Source organism: Heterocephalus glaber, unplaced genomic scaffold (assembly GCF_053883595.1).
Source record: "Heterocephalus glaber isolate CG9 unplaced genomic scaffold, H.glaber_assembly_v1.0 deba00001504, whole genome shotgun sequence".
Classification (NCBI taxonomy): Eukaryota; Metazoa; Chordata; class Mammalia; order Rodentia; family Bathyergidae; genus Heterocephalus; species Heterocephalus glaber.
The window spans coordinates 70045422-70070024 of NW_028258324.1; the positions used below are offsets into that span (position 1 = coordinate 70045422).

The 24603-nt window shown below is 49.9% G+C and overlaps 1 protein-coding gene and 1 long non-coding RNA gene across 2 annotated transcripts in view; one reads left to right on the forward strand and one right to left on the reverse strand.

The window, feature by feature from the left end:
• LOC147825424 (uncharacterized) overlaps window positions 1–23883 on the reverse strand; it is a 41232-nt gene extending 17349 nt beyond the window's left edge. The window contains exons 1-2 of the long non-coding RNA XR_015441045.1: window positions 22992–23883; window positions 20868–21032 (exon numbers count right to left, since the gene is read on the reverse strand). This is a non-coding gene — a long non-coding RNA (uncharacterized LOC147825424). The remainder of the gene's footprint in view (window positions 1–20867; window positions 21033–22991) is intronic.
• On the forward strand, window positions 434–5085 carry Magef1 (MAGE family member F1). Its single transcript, XM_087185961.1, is given in 6 exon segments — window positions 434–440; window positions 1501–2267; window positions 2269–2367; window positions 2369–2444; window positions 2447–2647; window positions 2650–5085. Coding segments are annotated over 6 exon segments (1227 nt in total). The 3' UTR covers window positions 2727–5085.
• Window positions 23884–24603: the final 720 nt, after the last annotated feature.

Below are 24603 nucleotides of genomic sequence, written 5' to 3' on the forward strand. Positions count from 1 at the left end.
TATATTAATGGGTATATATTTTTAAAAGACATATTTCATGTTTATATCTAGAAAAGTCTGATACTTACTGAAAATAAACTGCTAATTCCTAAGGAAAAAAGTAAAGGCCTCCACCATTTATACATTGACAAGTGTACGTTGAGTGCCAACTTTGAGAGGCTCTTTAAATGATTGAAAACATGGCCCTAGTTTTTACGATGTTTGGTTTGGGGAAGGTGAGAAGAAAAAACAAAAATAATTGCCAGGGATTTAGCTCAGTGGTTCCGCCGCCTGCCTCGCAAGCGCAAGGACCTGAGTTCGATCCCCGGTACCAAAAATAAAAATAATAAAAATAATTACAATACAAAGTGTGGTAAATAATAACAATTAACATCTATTAATGTAATGATTAAGAGTATGGTCATACTATATGGGTTCAAATCCCAGTTCCAAGATGCCCGGTAAGTTACTTAACCACTTCGTATGTTACTGCACTTGTAAAATGTGGATACTACTACTTACCTAGCAGGGTAAGTACTCAATAATAATGCAGCTAACATTTATGGAATACTTAGTATGTGTCAAGCACTGTGTTAAATGCATATGTGCATTACTTTACATAATCTCTGAATACTATTATTCCCATTGTACTGATATGGCAACTGAAGGTCAGGGAGTTTAGGTAATGTTCTCAAGATTATATAGCTAGAAAATAGCAAATGCCACAGGAAAAAACACAATAATTTATAAATTGAGGATGATAATGAGAATCAAATGAATTAATATTTGAAAACTGCTTAGAACAGAGTCTAGCCTATATACATAGATGTCAAATAAACACAAGTTGTTACTGTGATTCAGAGATGATAGTAAATAAATTCCACGCACAGTGACTAAGGAAGACTTTGGAAAGGTGACATTTAAGCTGGGCCCGGAAGAGTAGATAAGTTTGGCTGGGAACTCAGGAGGTGTGTGTGTGTGTTTAGGGGGTGGAATACTTTCCTCCAACCATTCAGTATTCCTCAATTAGCTCTTATCATTTTCCTCTTATTGCCATAGACCCTCTCATCATAATTATCCACTGAACAATACTTCTGGGTGCCTCTATGTTCTTCTCCAGGTTCCAATTCCTATTCTCCACTGTAATCCTCCAAACTGGATTGCTGGCTTTTAGAAGGGTCCACTCCAACCTAACCTCCACCCTGCCACCAGAGGCTAAAGACACAGACCTGGCCCAGACACTCTTTGCCCCGCCCCGCACGCGCACACATAGTTTTTCCCTATTGTGTCCAGAATAAACTTCATTAACCCTAGCATCTTGGTCGAGGCCCTTCATTAACTAGTCCAGGGAGCCTTATCTCCCAGTCTTGGCCTCCATACACTCTGGCTTGAGCTACAGGAAAACACTCAAAATCAGAGCTACCCACATTTATAAAAAAAGACTCTATTACTACTTCATCCCTTACTTATTGAAACATGCCTTGAATGAAAAAGCCCTGGTTATATCCCCTTTCCTCTCAGCTTTCCCAACCAAGCAGGCAGCGCACAACCATAACCCAGGCAGGACCGGAAGAGGAAGGGCTTCGCGCGGACCCGGGACGGCCATCTTGGCTGAGGTGGCCGGAAGTGGCCGGAGCGGGCGCGGACTGAGGCTGCGCAGCGGCTGCCGCTCTAGGGCGCTCGCGGCGTTATGGCAGCAGTTCCCGTGTAGTGGGCTAGAGTCCCGCAGCTTCAGAGGCCCCTCTGCCGTCGCACCCAGTTCTCCTCCCGCCGTCCAACCCTTCCGTCCGGGTTCGCGCAGCGGCTCGCACACCGCTCAGCCCTTGTGCGCGCTGTTCTGCCTGCCGGAGCGCGGGGGTCTCCCGGACTCTCGGGCCGAGAGGGAGCAGGATGGCAGCTGTGACGGTGAGACCCAGGCCCTGGCCGTCTCTCAGGAGGAGGCCTCGAGCCCCCTCCTGCAGGAGAGCCCCAAGGAGGCCCTCGGGACGGTGAGGGAGGAGAAGGCTGCGTAGCCCGCCCTCGCCCGGGAAAGGCGCCAAAGCCCTGACGCGGAGCGGGCACACTGCTTCCCGAATCGGACGGTGGCCGAGTTGGTGCAGTTTCTGCTGGTGGAGAACAGGATGAGGTGTCCCATCACGCACTCTGAGATGGTGAAATACGTTGTTGGAGACTGGAAGGATCTGTTCCCGGAGATCATCTCAAGGGCCGCAGAGCATGTGCGGTATGCTTTTGGTTTCGAGCTGAAACAGCTCGACCGCAAGCACCACTCTTAAATCCTGATCAACAAACTTAAAACCTTTGGAGGAGGAGGAGGATCTAGGAGGAGATGGCCCCAGATTGGGTCTCTTAGTGATGATCTTGGGTCTTATCTACATGAAAGGTAATAAATAGAGCCAGGGTGGCCCAGGTCTGGGAGAGGCAGTGTCGTTTGGGGGGTCCTTGCTTCAAAGTATCGCTTCGTCTGAGTAACCAAAGAGGCTTGCGGAAGATTTTTTTGGGCAGCGATACATCAGTTACAGGCAGGTGCCTAGTCCACCAGAATATGAATTCTCTTGTTGCCCCGGAAAAAACCTGGAAATCAGCAAGATGAAAGGCCTAGGGTTTGTGGGCAGCCTCCATAAGAAAGAACCCCAGCACTGGCCATTGCAGTATCGTGAGGCTGTAGCAGACAGGCCAACAGGGCCAGAGCCAAAGCCAGGGCTGAGGGCAGTGTGAGGGCTAGGAGCCAGGTCCCCAGCCAGTGCTAGGCCCTGCACTGGCGCTGGTTAGGGCTGGTGGAAAGATGGAAAACAAGGACCCTACGGGTGTGGAAGCCACTGTCTTGAGTCATTGGTGTAGGTAGGGTGAAAGTCATTTCTAAAGAAATTGCATAACTTTTTAGGTTTTGTATCCTCTTAGGTCGTATTACATTTAATATGTATATAAATGAATTTGGTCTTTTTTTCTGGAAGATTTTGTTGTAGAGTTTTGCTAGTTTTTAAAAATGGATTGAAAAACTTTATTCTGCGATCTTGAAAAGATTATGCAGCGTGGGAATGCTGTTATTTAAATCGTTTGAAGAATCTTAGCATTATGATGATGTACTAGAGGAAGAAAACAGCTGATTCAATGTCTAGCCTCCAACACTTTTTGTCTGTTGTATATTTTTTTTAAAGACTGACATTTGCTTAGATGTTATAGTATCTAGAAAAACAGTCCAGTAAATTGCAAGTATACCCTGAACACTTAATAAATTATACACGTGTTGAACATCTTGATTTTTTGGATACACTTATTTGGGGCATTTGGGAATAGGATACGTTTTATTTTTTATAGAATTGGGGAATATATAAATAAACCAGAAGTTACAATACAGTGAGTTGAAGACTACAAAGGACGCCTAACCCAGCTGTGATCTGTCAGGATTGCTTGAGATTACCTTTGGTAAGTCTTCTCAGACTCAGAGAGAGGGGACGGAATAGAGAAAGGAAGTGAAAACGGCGGTGAGGTGGTGGATGGTGTTTAAAGTGATTTAAAATCAGATGCTCCTCAATACCTTGGGGAAAAGACTCGCTATGCAGCAGACTTGGGAAATGCCCTGTATTTGCCAGTGGTCTTGCGCTAAGGCATTTTGTTACAGCGCGCAAAGATCGTGACCCTGGGCATTTTGGCTTCTCTCTCTCTCCACCTCGGTTTCACTCTTCTACCAAACCCTTGGGAGAGTAGTTAGTGTAACAGTTCTGAAATACTATGTAGTATGATGGAGAGTACATCTGATGTCTCCTGTTATCAAGAAGTTGTACTTCAAGATCTCTCCCCTACATCAGGAAGCACAGTGGTCCTCCATGTTTCTACCTGCTGCTTTCCACCTGCCACCTCCCATTTGGTGCATCCTTCACATTTTTAATACCAAGAAGAGTCATGTGCTAGCTGATCTGGACTGTGCAATGCCTACCACCTTCACTTCGGGGAGAAATCCTATAGAAAGATGTATATAATAATAGGGAACCTACTGGAATGGAACCCACAGCAGAGATGGAGGGGAGTGGATTAGGAAACTGTCTCCCTACAGCTGTCATAAAAGAAGAGTTGCTTTTTGTTCTCTTTGCTGTTAGTTCTCTGCTTCCAGTTGTATCAAATAACATTTCTGAGTCTTTTAAGGTTGGCATAGAATACAGATAACTTTCAGATGGGGCCCAGGGATCCAACAAATCAGACCAAAGCTGTCAGCTTATGGGGAAAAAAGTCTAGTGATGATTAAAAATATGAGTTCTAAGTAGTTTATAATTCATTAAGCAAAAACAAGATACTGAGTGCCCTCAACTGTTCTACCAACAACTTTGCTGGGTACCAAGGTTATTAAAATGGAAAGACTGAAGTCGAATGCAGTGGGCCACACCTGTGATTTCAGCACTGAGGGAGGCTGAGGCAGGAAGATTGAAAGTTTGAGCCCAGCCTGGGGAACTTAATGAGTCCCTGTCTCAAGCCAAAAAAATATAAAATTTAAAAAAGGCTGAAGGTGTATTTTGGGATGAAGGCACTGGATTCAGTAAAATGGGAAGACTGGCTTTGCCCTCAAAGAACAATAACGGAAAATTTTCATGTTCTGGATGTTCTTAGTGGCTGAGAGGTTGGTAGTGTGTGTACCTTAAGGCCAAGATTATTTGACAGTTTGCCTGCCGTTCAACTTTGTTAGGTAAAAGAATATCAAGACTAGAACCCAAGTCTCTTGCCCCCCAGTCCAGTGTGTTTTCATTCTAACACATTGTTCCCCACTCCTGGCCTTCAGTAAACTGTGTGTGGTTTTAGTTTTCACAACTCCAAAAAACAAGGCGGGTGTAATTATCTCCAGCTGCCCCCACACTCTCTTAAGGGAATGAGGCAGGGTAGAAATACTCTCCACTTTACCATGACCGAGACGGCTTTGCCCAGCATCAGACATGGTGCCTATGGCAAAGCTAGGACTGACAACTGTACCATTTATTAAACATCTATGGACCAAAGGTATTTTTCTCTCTACTTTTTACAGTCACATTGAAAAGCAGCTATTACTAAATCCCTCCATTTTACACATACTAATGATAGTAATACTTGGCATTTATTAAATTCCTAAGATGCACCAGCTTCTTTATGGTTTATGTGTGTTTTAATGATTTTCATAATAGTCTTGCAGGATAGATATTATCTGTTCCATTGTCACTAAGCAAATAAACTCAGAAGTCCTTAGGGTCTCAGCTAGTCAGAACAAGGATCGAAGCTGGAGTCTGGCTGAGTCAAGAGCCTACAGTTGTCAGTATTTTACATTTCTTTCTTGGGACTCTTCCCAGAGTTGGGTCATCTGTCACCTGACTCATCTTTGTTCAGACCCCACTCTCTGGAGACACAAGGGCCATGGAGTCAAGATAATTATGACAAGATGCTGGCCTGCAGGAGGGTAAAAAAGAGGCTAAAAGAAAGTTGGGGAATCATCTGTGAACACTGATTCCAGGCCTGCTGACTTTCTTCTCGATGTTCTCAGAGAGCTCACAAATGCTGAATGTGTAATTTTGCTCAGTCTTGGCATGTTTTGCCCTTAGGGGCGATGTTTCCTCAGTGTTTAGTCTGCCCTTTCCTGTAATCCTCAAATCAGTCTTTCATGCCATGGAACAATCAAATAATGCTTGTGGACCTGCAGTGTGAATCCCAGCGTTGTTTCCAGACGGTACAAATGCTGGCAGAACTCCTACCCTTGCCACAGGATGAAAGACTTCCCATGTCACTGGTGCCATCATCAGCTTCTCAGAAGCACAGGGAGTGTGGCCTCCAGACTCATGTGTGAAGCAGACATTGACTTGGTAAGGACAAGAGATGAATTCCACAGTGCTGTGGCCATTCCCAGGAGGGAGAAGGGAGACCCGGATTCCCCATCTTCTTCCCCTTCGAAAACACATAGAGCTAGGTGCTTCTGGGCAAAACACTGTGTTTGGGGCAGGAAGGATGGAGAGAGTGCTGGCAGATGGGTTACCCCAAGTCATAATTACAGTGCAGCCAGGAAGCCAAGCCTGCAGTCTCAGCTGGGCCACGGACTGCAGGGATCTTGACACTCACCAGAGCTGAGATTTCTAACCCACTGGACTTGGAGGGTGGTGTTTGGAAAGACTCAGGTCGGTTAAGTCCTAGTATCCAGCAGGCACATAGGGATCCAGAGCTGGCAGCTCATTTGCAGCCTCTGTAAATCAGGTCTCCATTCACAGAATGAATCAGTTTCCACCTGAGGTAATTATGCTCCATGCCTCGGTCAGGGGGCAACTGATAACTTGTGTGAATTATTCTTCAAATTGTGCAGCCCAGCAGAGATGGCAATAATTAACCTCCCAGCAGAAACAGTGTACTGAGCAAGGAGCTTAGGTGTTCTGGAAAGTATCCTCCTCAAGGCCCTTTAAATGTCATTACTGTAACCTTGAGCAAGGAAGGTCAGTCTGAGAAACAAAGATCTAAGAAAGTTTGCTGGGTGATTGGAAAAGGGGTCAGCTGCAAGCTGTGCCCCACACCCCAGCCTTCCAGCTGTAGTCAGACTTTGCCCAGTTCCCCAGCCAGTTATGACCAGTAACAGTGGCAGCCAGGCACGGCGCTAAGTATGACAACCACATGGTTTCATGCATCTGCACACAACCCTACATTGCCTGCATTAGGATACTGTCATAGTTTATATCTAGATGTCCCCAAGAGCCTTGTGCACTCATAGGTGGGGCTTTTGGAAGGCAGTTGGATTACAGGGACTTGTACCTGACTTGCTGTCAGATAAGTTCTGGGTGGAAGAGGTGGGTCATTTGGGGGCGTGGCCTGGAAGGCTGTATCACCCTTGCCACTCCTCCCTTCGTGCTCTCTGCTTCCTGGATTCCATGAGGTGAGCAGATTTTCCTTCTCAATGCCCTTCTGCCCTAGCATCCTGCCTTGGAGTCGGCCAACTATGGACCTAAACAGCCAAAATAAACCTCTCCTGTTTTAAGTTGTGGTGGGTATTTTGTCCCAGCCATGAGGAAAGTGACTAAGACAGATAGTGTAAGAAACCACAGGAAAGAATTCCAGCCTTTCAGTGGACAAGTTAAATGATCTGGCCAAGCTCATGACATAACTAGGGGATGCAGACCCAGAACTTGAACCTAAATCGTCCAGGTTCTTGCTGGTGTAACACTGACTGGTCCTCAAAGAGTTCCTAGGGAGGAACTAAGCTCCTGTTGGAAAAATGAGGCTGGGAGGGAAGGAAAGAAACCTCTGGTGCTGCTCATTTACATCCTACCCTGGTATCATACCCTGGCTTGTCTGGGCTACATTGAGTGAAGAGTTATCTTGGGTTGCATATAAAATATATAATATAGTTAATTATATGAGTAGAAAACTTCCTTTATTGTTCTTATTTGAACATATTAAATTATTTTACAAAGTAACACAAGCCTAAGTGTAATAATTACATAAGAACACACTTACATCTGCTTAATAACAATAAACGCCTGTCTTCACAGCACATACGTGTGTAGGTAGGTGCAACATTACCAGTAACCGGTGTGTTTTACAGGACAAGTTGCACAAGCACAGGTCACATCTAATACACAGGAGCTTCAGTTGGACTGATTGTGCTTTCCCTGCACAGCATCCCCTGTCACCCAGAGCCCTACGTCATCTGCTCAAGCACTGTGCAATCATGAAAAAAAAACTAAAAATGACATAATAATGTTAGAAGTTTCCAGTCTGGTGGGGCTGCATTACTAGCTGCCCTGGGCTGGACACACCTGCCCTAGAGCACCCTGGCTGGAGGGTGGAGGCGGTATTAAGGGCCAGCAGTACGTTGGCTTCTCTGGTTGTAGCACTCCACATGGGAGAGGAGCTCATTGTTGAGGGATGATATCTCCGAGACATCTCCCAGACTTGCTGCCGGAGCTCTGTGTCCATGAGAAAGGGAGGCCATAAAGATAGAGGAGGCCTCCTGCAATGGAAGGTTTCTCTGGCAGGACCCTTTCTCCGGGCCACCCACCCCTGATCACCTTCAGCTGTGATTCAAATGTCACTGCTCCAGGAGGCTTTCCCTGAGTTCTTTAAGATTGTACACCTGCCCAGCACTGCCGCCACTGCCTACTTTATTCCTTCCTACCACATGCATCATCACCTGACAAGCAATGTATTATACTTATTATCTACCTCCTTATATTAAAAAAAATGTATTTCCTATACTGGGGACTGAACACATGAACTACATCCCCAGACCATTTTTTTTTTAATTGCTTGAGATAGGATCTCATTAAGTTGTTAAATCGCCCACGCTGGGCTTGAACTTGTAATCCTCCTGCCTCAGCCTCTCAGAGTACTGGGATTGCAGGTGTGCACCACCACGTCTGGCAATATCTACCTCCTTATGTGAGCATGTATGCTCTCTGAGGGTAAGGATGTTCATCTCTTTTTTTCTCTACTATAATTTCACCACTTATATATATGCCTGGTATCTAGAAACATTTGTTGGGTGAATGGATTTCCTAATAACAATAGTTACCAAAACCAGACACTGTGGTGGGGGCTTCGGTGGTTTGCTTATTTATCAGTGTTTTAAGGTTGGTAACATTATCTCTGTTTTAATGACAGAACCCATCTTTAATGACAGCAAGCCACCTTGCTGTCACTGGCAGAGTGAGATTGCAGTGCAGATCTCTGCTCCAGGGTCCGGAAGCCTTCCATTGCAGGAGGCCTCCTCTATGTTCATGGGCTCCTTTCTCAGGCTGCCCATGCTGCTCCCCATCTCACGGACACAGGGCTGAGAAGCAGCTCTACCGAGAGGACTGAGTGTCAGGCCAGTGACAGGAGAGGGGCTCCTTGTAACTGAAGAGCTGGCAGGGCTGGCACAGGAACCCAAGAAACGGAAGAAATTGCCCGCAAGCTGAATGCAGGTCAGCCCTGCGCCTGAGCTCCTGTCGGCCCAGCCTTCAGTGGTGCAAAGATTTCCCCTGAGCCTTGGAGGGGAAGGGAGATAAGATAAAATATTCCTTACTTGGGCCAGAAATTTAGCTCAGTGGTTTCGCCAACTGCCTCGCAGGTGCAAGGTCCAGAGTTGGATCCCCAGTACCAAAAAAAAAAAAATTCCTTATTCATAGCATTGATTTTTCTAATTGCAAATACTTCTTGTAGGAATATTGGAAAGTTTCATGGAAATATAAAGAACATGAATTCTCTACAATACCAGCACCCAGAGGCAACCATAGTTAACAGTAGAGGGTGGTTTTCTATCTCCAGCGTGTCTTGTTTTCACTCCTCTGGGTAGAAATGATTTGTTGATGCCTTAACAGTGAGGTACAGGGACACTGATCACCATCCCATGCGACACGTATTTCTTTGAGCTCCCCATGGAGCATCTCCCATGATGTCACAAACACATGTGTGCACTGCGGCCATGACAGGGATGGTGGAGGCCCAAGAAAGGATCCTCTGCCTGGGCTGCTTCTGTAGGGTTCCCAGGCCCCATGGCTGCTGCCTTCTCCAATGCCCTGGGGTTCTAGAGAGATGCTGGGCTCCACGTGAGGCTGACACAGTCCTCCCCAGCTCTACATCAAGATATGTTACCTGGACCCCAAATCGACAATGCCTGAATCCCTCCCAGCTCTTCAAGAAGAATGCTTGTCCCTGGTTTCTGGCTTGTGGTAACTCTCTCAACTTCAGCTGAAAACAGCTATCTCCAGGGGAACCAGTTCAGGCTCCCTCCCTTCACAGTTCCTCCCCTGGAGCCTCAGGGAAGAAAGAGAGAAGGCAGCAGCCCCCACTCCCAGGGCCCTGCTATCCGCATTGCTGAACCAGAACAGTTAACATCTGTGTTCAGCCTGACAGTGACTATCTAGTGTTGGGTTTGTGTTGATTTTCCCAAAACCAAATGAAAAGTCTGCCCCAGGGGTGGACTAAATTTTCTACTTCTAGCAAACTGTTAGTAACTTTTCCCAGCTTCCCCTCATCCTATTTTCTAAAACCACAGGGTGCAACTCAGCCAGGGATGTTATCAAGTGTTAAAAATGGCTAGAATTTAGCTAAAAGGCCGGCATGGGGAAACGGATTCCAGGCAATGGAAACAACTGCACGAGGAAAGGCAGAGCAGCAGGAGTGTGCGGTGTCCTGGGAACAAGGAAGGGAGCGCTTAGGCTTGAGCCACGAGTCTGTGGAGGAGAGAAGAGGGCGCTGGGGGTGGAGATAGCATCTGGGGCAGAGGCAAAAGGAGAGCACATGGGAACGCTTTAGGAAAAGACACTGGCTGGTTGAGGACCAAGGGAGGCCAAGTGGGAGACCCCAGCAATAGACCAGATGAGAGTAGATGACAGCCTGACCAATGGTGGCTCCGGAATGAGGATGGGAAAGGGCTGGTTGGAGGAATAACTTGAAATGATTTGATAATTGATTAACTGTGGGAAGCAAAACCCAGGGAGACGTGAATATGACTCAGCTTTTCCAGCTGCGTGACTGGAAGGCTACTGCAGTCATTAATCAGAATAGCCGGATGCTCAGGGAGAGCTGGTTTGGGGGCAAGAAGGTGGATATGGTTTCAGGCACACTGGGTTTCAGTTGCTCAATGGGATATCCAGTGGATACTTAGAAATGAGGCAGAAGAGGGACACTGAGACTGGGCTGTCTCCTTGAGGGCATAGTCAAAAGCGTGGACTTCTACTTGGAAGAAAGTCTAGAGGGCAGAAGCTGGACTACCTTCCTTCTCACTGTAGGATAAAGCGAGGGTCTTGGGGGTCCCAGGCAGACCACTCTGCCGTGTAGTCCTGCTCCCTCGGTTGCTTATTGGAGGCTAGTGCTGGGCCATCTTCTAGATCCACTTCTACAAATAACCTGGGGGATATGGAGAAGCCCTCCGAAGGTGGCAGCATGGCCAGGGCATTCAGAACCAGGCACAGAGAGCCTGAAGTTGCTGTAGGTGGGTGTCAACAAGGGGGTGACACTAAAAACAACTACAAGCAACAGCATCACATCACCACGGGAAGGAGTCACCACAAGCCTAAGCCAAGGCTTCAGTGGGCCACCTTGTAGGATTTCAGACTTAGTGGCCTTTCTTTCCCCTCTTTATTAGCAAACCTCCTTGCTTAGAATGGAACTTTCCAGCAATTCCATCACCTTTAATCAGATCTGAGATATCTTCACTGCACAAGATATATCTTGAGGGGAAGAGGTTGTCACTCAGGGAGAAGTCACAGGTTCAGAAGTCTCCGGGACACTCGGCACCTCACCCAGCTGCACACATGCTTGCTCTATGTGTGCAGAAATACTGTATCTCCTCCAACTCCACGGGAAACAGAAGGAAACCAATCATTTGCCAACTACCGCATACCAGGTACTTTGCTTAGACAACAACAGTTGTGAAAGAAAGAGATTATTTTCCCATTTTATAGAAAATTGAGGCTTGGAAAATATTTGCCCACAATCGCAAGGCTGGAAAATGGCAGAGGGTTCCTCGCCCAGGTCTGCCTGGACCTCATGTTTCCTTCTTCATTGTCCATGTATGTGTGCGTCACGGACTCATACATTCCTGCACACGCCACCCGCTCCGGACGCAAAATCCCCATAGATTATAACAACCCAGAGTGCAGGGGTCTTCATTTTCTTCACAGATATGTCTATCCTAAGCTCTTGGAAGAGGGTCTGGCATATAGCAGTCACTTGGTCAATATCTCGTTTGTTTTTGTGACACTGGGGATTGAACCCAGGGCCCTCACACTGAGCTACATCTGCGCCCTCTGTTATTTTTTTATGTTGAGATAAGATCTCCTGAAGTTGCTCAAGTTGCCAAGGCTGGATTCAAACTCGTGATTCTCGTGTCTCAGCCTCCCGGAGTACTAGGATTACAGGCATGTGCCACCACAGCCAGCTCTCAGTAAATATCTTGTTATTGTCATCAAATGACACACGCATGCGTGGACACACACACACATGACATGTACTTGTACACATGTACGCCTACAGACTCTCTCACCCTTCACGTTCACTTGTGCAAATCGAACTCCCTGCCCAGAAGGAGATCCCAGATAGGGAGGACGCAGCTCTCAGGGGGTCGCGCCCACATCAGCCTCGAGGTGGCCTCTGCAGTTTCCTTCCTGGGCAGGCAACCTGCTCTTTCTCCAGCCTTCACACAGCCCATCTCCTCTTCTTCACTCAGTCAGAACAAATAATTTTTCCAAAAGACCTTTACTGAGAGAGAAGACAGAGAAAAACAGAGCCAGAGACTCCAAGCTTTTGCATAGCTGAGTGAAGGGCGGATTCTTATCCTTAGCTATCCCTGAGAGGAGTCTGGCCTGGCGTACTCCGCCTCAGCTGGTGGGGTGAGGGGCTCCCAGAGCCCAGCGCTGGCGTGGGTGCTCTTCGGGCGGCTCAGATGCCCAGCCCCAGGGAGGATTCCAGACTTAGCAGGAGCCAGTACAGCTGCTCCATCTGGGGCTCCTCACTTTCTCCAGGTCCTGCATCTGCTGCTCCTCTCAAGGCAAAGACCCCGCTGCCACGCAGGCCTAGAGCTAAGTGCAATTTTGTGCTGTGCTCTTGGCTGGTCCCACCCAGACCACTCATGTGGGCTGTGCCAGTCCCCTGCTTGAAACCTCAACAAACCTTCATTCTTTCCTAGAACCCTAATGCTCTGCCTGGGCTGGCTTCCGCCTAGCTCAACCTCATTCCTCTGCTCTCTTCATCAGGTCTCCTGCTCTATTCGAAAAGCAGCTCTGGAGGACAAACCAAAGCCCAGGAAATAATCCAGTCCTTCCCAGCACCACTGGGTATTTACATCCCCCCCTACCCCCCTCCACACACACCCCAGACCATTCCAAGGCTGTATTCACCCAGAATCCTCAGATGACTCCAGCTCAGACTCCAGACCAGTGTGTCAACATCACCAGGGCCTCTGGATTAAAATGTGGATTCCTCAGCCCACCCAAAACCTGCTGAATCAGAATCCCTATGGGTGAGGCACTTTCAGCAAGCTGGGGAGCAGTTATTACAGCCCAAAGTCTAAGAAGCACCACCCCAAATCTACTAAATTCCATATACACCCCAATGCACACATAATAATAACAACAGCTAAAATATTTATTGAACATTTACTATGCTCCAGGAAGTATTTTCATATCTCAACTCACTGAAATCTTACAAGGACCCTGTGAGGGAGACATGTTTGCATCCCCACTGCATATCAACTTTACCATGTTCACAGCCAGCGGGGCGGGGGGAGTCAGGAATGGAACCCAGGCCCCATGACTGCAGAGCCTGCACACGCCTGCCACACTTTCTCTAGTACAGACAAGTGTACACCCACCCTGCCTCCAGCACCTACCATGCGCAGCACCCCCATCTGTCAGATCTCACCAAAGAGGAGACCAAACGAAGGCTGGGGTGTGGGAGGAGCTCTGGCTTCCCTCTTACCCCATGCCTGGCCTGTACGGAGCTGAGCGGAGAGCCAGCAGCCAAAGCCAACAGGCCCAGGGAGTTGGCCAGTGGCAGCTCCAGGACTCTGGCAACCCTCGGGCCCCTGCAGCCCAGCCCTGCCCATTGCAGTAAGTGTGCCCACTGCAGAGAGTATGCCCACTGCGGTCCTCACTGCCTGGGGCCCTGGACCTGCCCCAGGCCCCTGCTGCCCAGCGTGTCCTGGCTCCCTGAGACCCGAGCCCCCTGACAGAGCCCTCAGAATACTGCAGCCAGACAGCAGATGTGCTTACAGCTTGCTACAAAAACTAGTCTTCTTCGGAATCCTGGGGCGGGGGGGACTGGGGAGGGATGGAAAAACAACCCAAATACCATAACGCAGAAAAGTGATCCAAATAAAAAGCAGTAACTGTAACTGTGTATCTGGAAGGAATAGCTGAGGAGGAGAGGCGCGGAGCTGTGCATCGTGGCCACGAGGCTGCCAGCCCTGGGACCCACAGTGGGCACTGGGCAGCTGCCACTAGCCAGCCGCAGAGCTGCTCTGGCCAGGCCGAGCTTTGGGGAGAGCAGAGGGAGCCTGGGCTGCCGTCTCCGTGTCTCTCTCCCCACCCTGGGCTTCAAGTGCTGTGTCCTGCAGCCCCCAGAAGGCCACAGAAAGGAAGTGGGGTCTGGAAGGGGCCCTTGGGAGCCCCGGGTACCCCACAGCTGTCTGGGGGATCTTGTCCCCGCTCTCTGCTTGGGGACCCTGGAATAAGCCAGAATGATGCCTGAACTCAGCAGCATTCTGAGCATAGCTGAGAGATGCGATTTCTCAGGATAAGGCTGGGAAGCTATGACCGTGGAGAGCTATGTGAAAGATGTATTCTCACCAGAACGCACAATCAAAGCAGGTCTTATTCTGACGGAGTCGGAATCTCCTCACTGTAAAACAGGCCGTCTTAGTACTTCAAGGTCAAACAGCACCGATAAGGACCACACAAGGCGCCTATAAGCAGCTGCGGCTCTCTGTGGCCACTTCCCTGAGGAGCTGTGTCCCAGCCTCTTTTCATATCAGTGTGTCTATTTCTGTGGGGCTGGTGGTGCTCATTCCCATTGTACAGACCAGAAAAGTGTGGCTCCCAAGAGTTGCGAACTGGTCGGTGTGGGAGTCTGAGGATGGAGCCCAGGCCTCTCCCTTAACCCATGTTGCTAGAGGACAGAGTGCAGACGGTCAGGACGGCCTGGAGACCTGCACGCCAGCCGGGTGGCCAGGACAAGGACAGCACCAGGGTGCACAGGCCCTGGAGGAGATCCACCATGGGGGAGATGGCCAGACAGGGCCAGGGACAGAGCAGGGAGCCAAGAACTGGGTCAGCAGGTGTCACATGGGGCTGGGTTGCTAACAGGGCCAGAGATTTAAAATAAAGGCCCAGGGATGAAATCCACAGCCATCATCTGACTGCTCTGTGTGCCCGAGAGGGCTTTGTAAGGCCTGGGCTCAAGCACAGCAAGCCAGCTGCCCAATGGGGTTGTAAGACCTCCTTCTAGCTGTGTGACCTTGGACTACATGCTCAACCTCTCTGTGCTCCAGAGAGACAAACCTACACAGCCACAGAGCAGAGGGCAGCTTCAGCCAAGCCACTGTCCCACGGCCTCCGATGGCCTGGCGACTCCCTCCACAGTGCCCGGTGGCTCCTGATGTCCCATGCATGCCTTTCTGACAGTGTGACCGCTTCATTCCACAGACCCACAAGTGTGTCTGTGGCCCTACAAGACTGTGGGCTTCTTAAGCATTCCTCGGCACAAGAGACGGTCAGGCGAGGGAGAGGAAGGAGGGGGAACTGAACACAGCTCTGCCAGGGGGATTCCCAAGGCAGCCGGTGGTCCATCTGGGCCTTAATGGAGCAGTGCCTTAGGATCCTACTTTTTCTTCAAAGAAATCAAAGGTCTTCCTGGCTCCTAATGCTTGGGCTTAGCCATAACGGTCTCCAAATGTTAGAAGAACTCCCTCGACAACTTTTATTTGTTCATTCCACAAACATTTGTTGAACAATACTCTGTGCCAGGCTAGAAAGCAGAAGCTAAGAAGACATGGCCTTTGTCCTCAAAGGTTTAACTACGATAAGTATAATCTATTACCATCTGGAGGATTCTATAGGATTTCATAAAAGAGACACCAAATCCATTTGGAAGGGAACAAAGAAAAGAAGGTTGCCATGTGCGGCTGTGCAGTTTGTGCACTGCACAAGCCAGGGTAGCCCCCAGAGGTGTGAAATACAGGGCCCCCGGTCCTTCTAGGTCAGCAGCATCTGAAGCCTTGCTGTTGCCTTACTGCAGTCCCCAACTCCAGTCCATCTAACTGCCCCAGGAGCTCTTTCTCCTTCTCTGGCTCCTCTTCTCTCTGAGAATTCCTTTGTCCAGCCTTCCAGAGGTTTTTTAAGAAAACGCCCTGGGACCTCTTGCTGTCCCCTTTCTGCTGCCAGCTCTATAAAGTGAGCCAGCTCTTCTCAGAGATTTACATTTTTGGGGGAAGTGTGATTCATGGGGAAAGAACTCTTTCCACAGCTTTCTAACCTTTGATGTGACCCCCAAAAACCTGTAGCTAATACAGAGTGATCTAAATCTCACAAAGCTCATAAACACAAGAGCCGCACTGCACTGGGCCGTGAAAAAGGCCTCTGGCTGGCCAGTTCTTGCCACCAGCTGGAGGAATGTTCCCTTTCCCACCCTTCAGCAACAGCCCCCCACCCCCAGCCCGCGCTCCTCTGCCAGCTCCTGTAGGGCAACAGCCAGGGCCCCTGCCAAGGCCTCCCATGGTCGCAGCCCCTAGCTGGTCCCAGAATCTCTGCCTCTCCAACCCTGGCAAGAAAGACCTCTGTTGTTGAGCAAGAGGGAGAAAAGTGGGAAAAGCAGATATCCCAAAGACAGCCTCACTGATGGGAAGAACAGCTGGGACCAGAAAAATGCTTAGAAATTACAGCTGACCCATGGACAGGGTTGTGCCCGGTACGGACACAGGCAGCAACAGGAGTGGCTCAGACTGAGGTTTCTGGAAGTTTCCCTGCAAAACAATACTATAAAATCTATTTGGGCTGGGGATTTAGCTCAGTGGCACCATGCCTGCCTTGTAAGCGCAAGGACCTGAGTTCGATCCCCAGTACCAAAAAAAAAAAACAGATTTATTTTTCTCAATGAAAACAATGTTTTGGGGGATGTATGTATCAGTGACAGATTTAATGGAGCAATGTGCCTGCTCTCTATGGAGTTCACCTTTCTATGGCGGGGTACAGAGCCAGCAGAGGTGTAGCTCAGGGGTGGAGCCCTTGCCTTGTATTCAAGGACCTAGGTCCTGGAGAAAGCAAATGAAGGTGTTAGCTAATGAAGCAATCCCAGTGAGATGCCTCACATGGCGCCTGCCTTAGAGCAGGCAACCCATAACCCCTCACTATTACGATACTACTGCATGACATGAGCCCTGGCAGAGAGAGAAGCTGAGGAGAGCAGGGAGTAGGCAACAGCCTCCAGGAATTGGACTGAGGTCACCTGCCCGAGCCCAGGGGCCCCAGAACCTCCAGCTAGGGTTTCCTGGCAGGAAGTCAGTCGGCTGGCTGTGCAGGCCACATGTGTGCTCCTGCAGCTCATGCTGAAAATAGTCATGCCATACAACTGGCCCCAGACAGAGGGACAGGTGGAGGCAAAAGCACCCTGAGGGCAGCCTCAGGACGTGCCGTGTAGGACCTACCTTCCTTCCTCCCGCTCTTTGCCCCACTCCCCTAGCAACTGGGAAGCCAGAGGCTCTGGAAACAAGTTTCTGTCACTGAGTCTGGGCCTCCCAGGCAGGGGGCTCCTGGGCCACGACAAGGTCTGAGGCAGGAAAATGGAGACTAGGCTGGCTGCCAGCAGCCCTGCCCTGATCTTAGCAAACCTGCTGAATCCTGACACCTCCATTCGAGCAGGTAGGCAATACGGACACTGGTCCAGACTCAGGACAAGACAGAAGAGGGAGTCCCCGTCCTGCCCCTCCGGGGTGGCGTCTGTTCCCTTGAGAGTCTTTCCAGAGGCTTCTCTCTCTTCCCACGGCAAGGGTGCACCAGAAGGGAAGCTCGGCTGGAACTCTGTTCCCACTCCCAAGCACTGAGGCTGGATCACGGGAAGAACTAGGTCATACCCTGACAGGAGCCACCTGACAGGACCCATGTGCGGAGCCAGGGAAACTGTACTCTGGAAACCCTTTGGCACCAAGGCCCCTGCCTTTTCAGCTTGGTGACCTCACACCCAATACCTGGTGAAAATCACCTACCCCATTTCTCCATTCTCCACAGTTGCTGAATGCTGTCACCTTCTCTACTGCAAGAAGAACCTACAGGATCTCCCTGGGATGTGTGCGGGGTCTTAGCACAAAGGGACAAGCCCTGGGGACTTGGACACAGCTCAGGTTCACTGCATTTTCTCACGGCTTGTTGCTTTGGTCTGTTGGCTTATCTTGCAGTGCTGGGATGGAACCAGGGCCTCACTCATGCTAGCCAAGCGCTTGGCCTCTGAGCTACACCTGCAGCCGCTCATGTTTAGTTCCAGGATTTGTAGTCAGGAGACTGCTTTGTCGCTTACTCCTCACCAGCAGGTACCCTTTTGAGCCTCAGTGGCCTCGTTTGTGAAATGGAGAGAATAACAAGATTGCCCACAAGGCTGTTGCTAAGAAGAATAAATGAGCTATGAGACCTGCTTCCCAAATTCCAGAGTGCCACCTAATAACGCTCTAATCCCTGCACTGCTGGGAGTCCAAAAAGTCAGCCACTGACCCCCAGAAACACCCGCAAAGCCTGTGTGCAGTTTTTCAGGGAGACACCACCAAACGGTCTAGCCTGGAGTCTGTCTCTGGGCACTGTGACCCTGCCGGGGTGGGGAACAGACAGCATGGGAGGCCCAGAGCAATGCCAGCACCTCACCATCACTGTCCAGTGACCTTCAGCCGGGACACTGATTGTGACCCTGAGGAAGAGAGCTTCTTCCCAGCAGGAAGGATGCACTCCATGAGGGGTTACCTTCCCCGGCCACCCGAGAACCACAGACACAAAGACACTGAGAAACAGGGATGGCCTAGCCAGCCTGAAGTCACATGGCTTTCCCAAAGCCAGCCCACAGGCTCAGTCATAAGTGTGACGCTGAAAGAAGCCCTTCCCTAAGTCAGGTGTGGTGGTGCAAGTGGAACTCCCAGCACTCTGGGAGACTGAGGCAGGAGGATGCTAGTTCAAATCCAGCTTGGGCAATTTAGGGATTGAGCGAGACCCTGTCACAAAATAAAAAATTTTTAAAAAGGGCTAGGAATGAAACTCAGTGAAAAGGCCCTGGGCTAAGTCTCGGTACTGAAAAAAGGAAGAGTAGGAAAGAAGAAGGAGGAGAAGGATAAGAGGAAGAAGAGGAGGAGGAGCAGGAGGAGAAGGAGCCCCCCATTCCAAGAGTCAATCTGGCGTTCTCCCCCAGCCCAAGAACCTGGCTCAGAAGGGGCCAGACACACAGAAGACGCCATAGCAGCTGTTGTTTGTTGAGTCTGTGCTGGATGCTTTACACTCATTTTTATTGCATCATTTTTTCAGATAAGACTGACCGTATGTAATTTTCCCGAGGCTGCTCAGTCAGTAAGTAGGAAAACTGGACAAGATATGAATCAAGGTCTGAATGGGGAGTGAAGCTCATAACTGCTCTACTCACTGCCTGCTGTTTGGGGACTGGCCCAAAATGTCAGAGTGGGCTGGTAGATTTTGGGCGGGGTCCCCAGCCACCCCAGGAAAAGGAGAGAGCCACAGAGGAAAGGGAAAGCTGTTGACTCCTAGCAGCTGCCCGGCTGGCCCCCTGCCAGCCCTGTACACCCCAGGCAAAGACCACAGGGCCACCCTGCCCTCATGCCCAGCCAGGAGAAGTGTCAAGATTGGCTTGCTCCAGAACTTGGCTCTGAACCCAGGGTGGGGACCCCAGAAGGGGGAGATGGAGCCTGCTTCGGTGGGAGCAGCAGGGAGCTATTTATGGAACCCATAGGACCCTGCTCCTGGAGAGCAACTTGGGGTGAGGAGGACTCAGCCCTTCAGAATTCCAGGGCCAGATGGGCTGTGGGAAAGACGCCTGAGTCATCACCCTGGGCAAGCGCCCGAAGACTCCCCGGTGCCCCACCGGTCTGCCACCTCCATTCTTGTCACCTCCTAGGCAGGGGCAGGAGGTGAGGTGGCCTGGACTGAGACAGAGGATCAAGTCCTGTGGTTTTCTGGGGGATGGATCACCCCAAAGGAACTCTTCTTTCCCTTCATAACCAAAGTGATCTAGACACATCACAGGAAGTTTGGCAAACAACTCTCTGGAGCTGAACAGCACACCTACTGGTAACATTTTCACGGCAGTGGATGCAGAGTCCCTACCACTCTTCCTGCCATCATGACTCTTTCCATGTCACTGTGCACCTTGCCTGGCACCCTGCACCCTGCAGGGGAGTCCATCGTATGGGGGGAGGCAAAGGCCTTCACCTCCGATTTGAGGACATTTGCACTTGAAGTCTTTCAAAAGTAGAACATGGAATCGCATTTACTCAAACCTTTCACAAACCACCAATTTTGAAAAGAAAATTACATGGATTCGGGGCTGATCCAGAAAATCCAGGCAGCCCTTGGTTTTGGCAGATTGAGGAGGAGGCCTGCTGATGAGGGAGGAGCCACTGGGGTGGGGCTGAGACACCTGCCCCGGGCTCAGGAGCCCCCCCCCCCCCCACAAATCAGGCCTCCCCTGCAGGACCTGTGATCTCAACAGAGGTCCTGGGCCAGAGAGTTGCAGGAAGAGACTGGTGTGTGAATGCTGAGTTAGAAACCAAGCGCCGGCATCTGCCTGCTGTCCTTTCCAGAGCTTTCCTGCACTTGCTAGAGGCTGATTGGGGAAGGCACCTGCCTGCCCTGAGCCACTTCGAGGAGCACAGCACAGAGCCCTGTCCATCCCTGCCTGTTGCGCCCCACTCCCTCACGCGGCTCAGGGAGCCTCACCCCGAGAGTGCTGTCAGGCATGTGTGACATTTACCACGGGGCTGCTGGGCGCATCCTTTGAGACCTGCTGCAAACAGGAAGACACAGTCCCTGCCCCTGGGAGTTTACATTCTGCTTACTGAAGAATGCAAAGCAGGGCCTTCGAGCATGGGGATCAGAGGCTCTCACTCTGGCCAGACCTGCCTGGGGTTGAGCGTTTCCCTGCCTCTCTCCACTTGTTTCACAAGTAATCGACTCGCTTTCACCTTTCTAACCTCAGCTTTTTCATCTGCAGGATGGGCTTAATCTGATTTACATTGCAGAGTTGTGGTGAGGACCAGAGACAAGATACGTAAAATGCCAGACATTTGGTTGGCTTTCACAAATTTGGCTATCATTAAAAGAGCACAAAACACATGTAAAATGCTAAAGGGACATCATACGTGGTGTCCCAGCTTAGTGGTCAGAGCATTGAGGGCCAAGGGGCAAACAGCTCTGCTAAGGCAGAGATTCTCATACCTGGCTGTGTAGTAGAAACAGCTGGAGAGCTTTAAATGACGCTGGTCCCCAGGCTCTGACAATTCAACCAGGCAAGGGCCGAGGCACAGGTAGATTTTTAAAAACTGCTCAGTTGATGCTGGGTGCACCCAGGCTAGAGAAATAGGAGGTCCTTTGCAATGCGATCTGGGAAGGAAAGAAAAGAACCTGCATTGAGTTAACTGGTTTATGCTAGTTGCTTTGACACAACTACTGGCTCACCTAGTTCTCCCAACAATCATCAAAGGAAACAGAGATTTGCAAAGTCAAACACAAAACAGCACTGCAAGGCAGATCTGCCCACTGCCCTGTGCTCCGGAGCAGACGGTCCAGGAGAAACAGAAAGCAAGCCACAAATGGGGCCTCATGTGTAATCTCACATTTTCTCATAGCTGCATTAAAACGTCGAAAGAGGGCTGGGGGCAGAGCTCGCTGAGACAGTGCTTGCCTAGCATACAAGGTATGATTGAATAATTCAGTGAATGTTTAAATTTAAAAATGTATTACAGTAAGAGACAGATTGCCATCAACCATACTCAAAATACTACCCTTGCTTCAAACACACTTATCCCATCATTTTTGCCACTTTCTGAAGCAGTTCTGGAAGCATCTTTCGTGAGTGTCTTTAGTTGTTCCGTTGTTGCTGCCCTGATGCCCTGAATCGATTCAAAACATTTACCTTTCATGGTTTATTTTGGCTTTGGGGAAGAGTCAGAAGCCACATGGTAGCAGAGCCAGTAAATAAGGTAGCTCAGAACATACCATCATGTTTTCCATTGGCTGGCACTCGCAACAGCATTCACAAATTTTTTGATCATACTTCATAAAGACATTCACCAAAAGAGGACTTCCGATACTACTTCAGAAAGTGGCAAGAAAAATGGAATAAGTTCTTTGAAGGGTATTCATGACAATGGGTCTTTTACTGTAATAAAAAGTTTAACTTTAAACATTCACTGTATATTTTGATCACCCCTTGTACCCAAGGCCCTGAGTTTGAAGCCCTGGTTCAATATCTAGTGCTGCAAAATAAAAAAAGTAGAAAGAAACAGGTGAAATTAATTTTAATAATATATTTTATTTAACCCAATCGATCCATAATATTATCATTTCCACATGTAATCAATATAAAAATTAATAAGGTATTTTGCATTACTTTTTTTCAAGCTGAGTCTTCCAAATCTCATTTAAGCCTGGCCATAAGTGTTCAACAGTCACAGGCAGCTGCGCATCTAGCTATCTACTGGGGCAGCTGACCTGGAATGGGGCTGGCAGATAACGAGAGGAGGTGGGGCTGGTGGTGAAGGCTGAGGAGTTCCAGATTAGCCAAGAGGCAGTAGGGAGCAACCATTGTTTCCTGAGTGAGAGCATCCTGTGAGCTGGCTCCTGAGAGGGCATTTGTGCTGAGGACTTGGGGGCTGCCCACCAGCTGAACAAGAGCTCAGAGAACAATGAGAGGTCAGAGAGGGAAAGCCCAGCCACGTGGAACTGGGAGCCGTGGCCCCTGTCCTCACCCGCTACTAGAAATACCCAAGGCAGGAGCTGCAAGTGTGACTTTACTCCCTAGGGTAGTGGCCAGGTCATCCCAGCCAGCCCTGGTTGGGACAGGGCTGTTGGGGACCCAGGGGCTATTTTACGGGTCCTCCAGGTCCCCATTCACAGAGGCAGACTCACCCCAGACTGCTCCTTCCCGCTCCCCCACCACTCCTGCAGCCCATAAAGGGTAATGAAGCTGAAGTTAAAATAGTCACATGAAACCCCACTCATTTGAAAGGGCACCTGCTTTAAAGGCCAAATTTCCTGAGCCCAGGTTTATACATTAAAATACAGAACGAACTAATTAATTCAGACCCCACTCTGAATTTGGGAGAAATTCTGCCTCAGGCTGGTCTGAAGCCTTTCCTTTTGCACTATCTATGAAGGAACGGTTTGCTAAGCAAATAAATAGTGCAGGCCAGATTACAGAGACAGGTCTGGCTTACTTAACTGTTTTTAAGAACTTTAAAAATCACTTTAGCAGTCCCATTCCCAGAAAGTTAATGAGATCATTACAGCTGGTCCTTATCTGTTTATTCCAGCCTTTCGGTTTCCCAACAACACTCCTACCTGCACGTTGATGTGATCCTTGGGTGAAGATCCCATTAATTTTCAGCGTCCAGAAACTGACTTTCGTGCCCAGCACATAGTAGGTACTTAATATTTGCTAAATGAATGCAGGTAGGTGTGGCAAATAACACTAGCTGCATATTACAGAGGGGATCAGGAGGCTCAGAGGAGTTGTTATAACAGGTCAGTGGTGCATGGGCTTTGGGGCGTCCCTGGAGCTGGACCAGCCAGATAGCCAGTAAATGGCGAGGTCCCGGTTTGAACCAGAGCTTCGGGTTTCCAAGGCCTCTCCTCTCTGCTACGCTGTTATTCAGTAACAGTGCATTAGCAGAGTTTGAGGAACAGTCTGTTCTTAGGAGCAGCAACAAAACCCCCCATTTTCTTCTGTCAATTGCCTTTCCTCCAGGTAAGGAAAGCAGCGAGGCTTGTGTTCCCTTCCCTGCAGGGGCTGCAACACTGGGCCCTGGGATGTCAGGGCCTTCGAAGGTCAGTGTCCGCCTGGGAAGGGAAGAGCTAGAAGGAATGGGGATTGCTCTAGACTGAGCTGTGCCCGGCTCCTCTGGGGGCTGTAACCTCCCCAGGACAGTCTTTGTCCCTCTGTTCCCGGTCTCCCCTGGCCCTGACGGGTGGGGAAGGAGGAAGGTTACAGTGAGGAGGGGAGACTGTCTCTCCTTGCCCTTTGTTCTGGAGGATCTGCTGGCTTGGAAGACCGCACAGGGTAAATTCCCTGACCGTGAGATCTGCAAGCTGCAGGGTCCCCGGGGAGGGCCGGCCCGGGGCTCTTTCGAGCTGCAGCTGGAAACCGGGGTTGGATTTCAACAAGCGGGGCTGGGGGAAGGCAGCCCGCCTCCTCCCCGGTAGTGAGGGAGCAGGCCCTTCCAGCCAGCGGTGCCGACAGCTTCCTGTCGAGAGCTGGGGGCCCACGTGACCGCTCCCCACACGTCGGATTAGGGGGTGAAAGGCCCAAGGAGGAGGGAGAGCAGGAGGGGCGTTCGGGTGCTATCTCCTAGGTTGGGGGCTGGCTGAGGGACAGAAGACTTCTGCCGGCTCCTCGTCACATGGTCCAGCCAGTCCCAAAGAGGGAGCCTTGGCACCGCTTGGGGCAAGGGGCTGTCTGTTTAGAGTCCCCTCCCCCAGCCTGGCCAGACACATCTCTCGGTGCCTGATGGGGAGGGCATGCAGTAGCCACAGACTGGCCTGGTGCAGGGAAGAATGGGGTCCAGCAGGCGACAGGGAAAAGCATGTGGCTGGGCTGAGGACTACGGAGGTGCTCTGACCTCCCCGGCCTTCCCCTACTCCTCGAGCTAGGCCAGGTCCAGCCAGGGCCAGAGAACGAGGTCTGTTGCTGGAGCCATCCTGACAAGGACATCAGGTGTGGTCAAGAGATTCCTTGTTCTGCCCCAAAAGCATTTATTGAGCACCTACTAGGTACAGAAGTGGGCACGGAAATAAACCAGACTCTGACTTGAGGTAAAATCTGAGGGCTATATGGACCACCCTTGGGGTTCAGATGGCTTCCTGGAGGAGAGAGAAGCCAATAGGGAGTGAGGTCCCCAAGGAGCCAACTTAGAGTGGGTTTCTGGGTACAATTCCGCATCCCACCTAGTAGGCA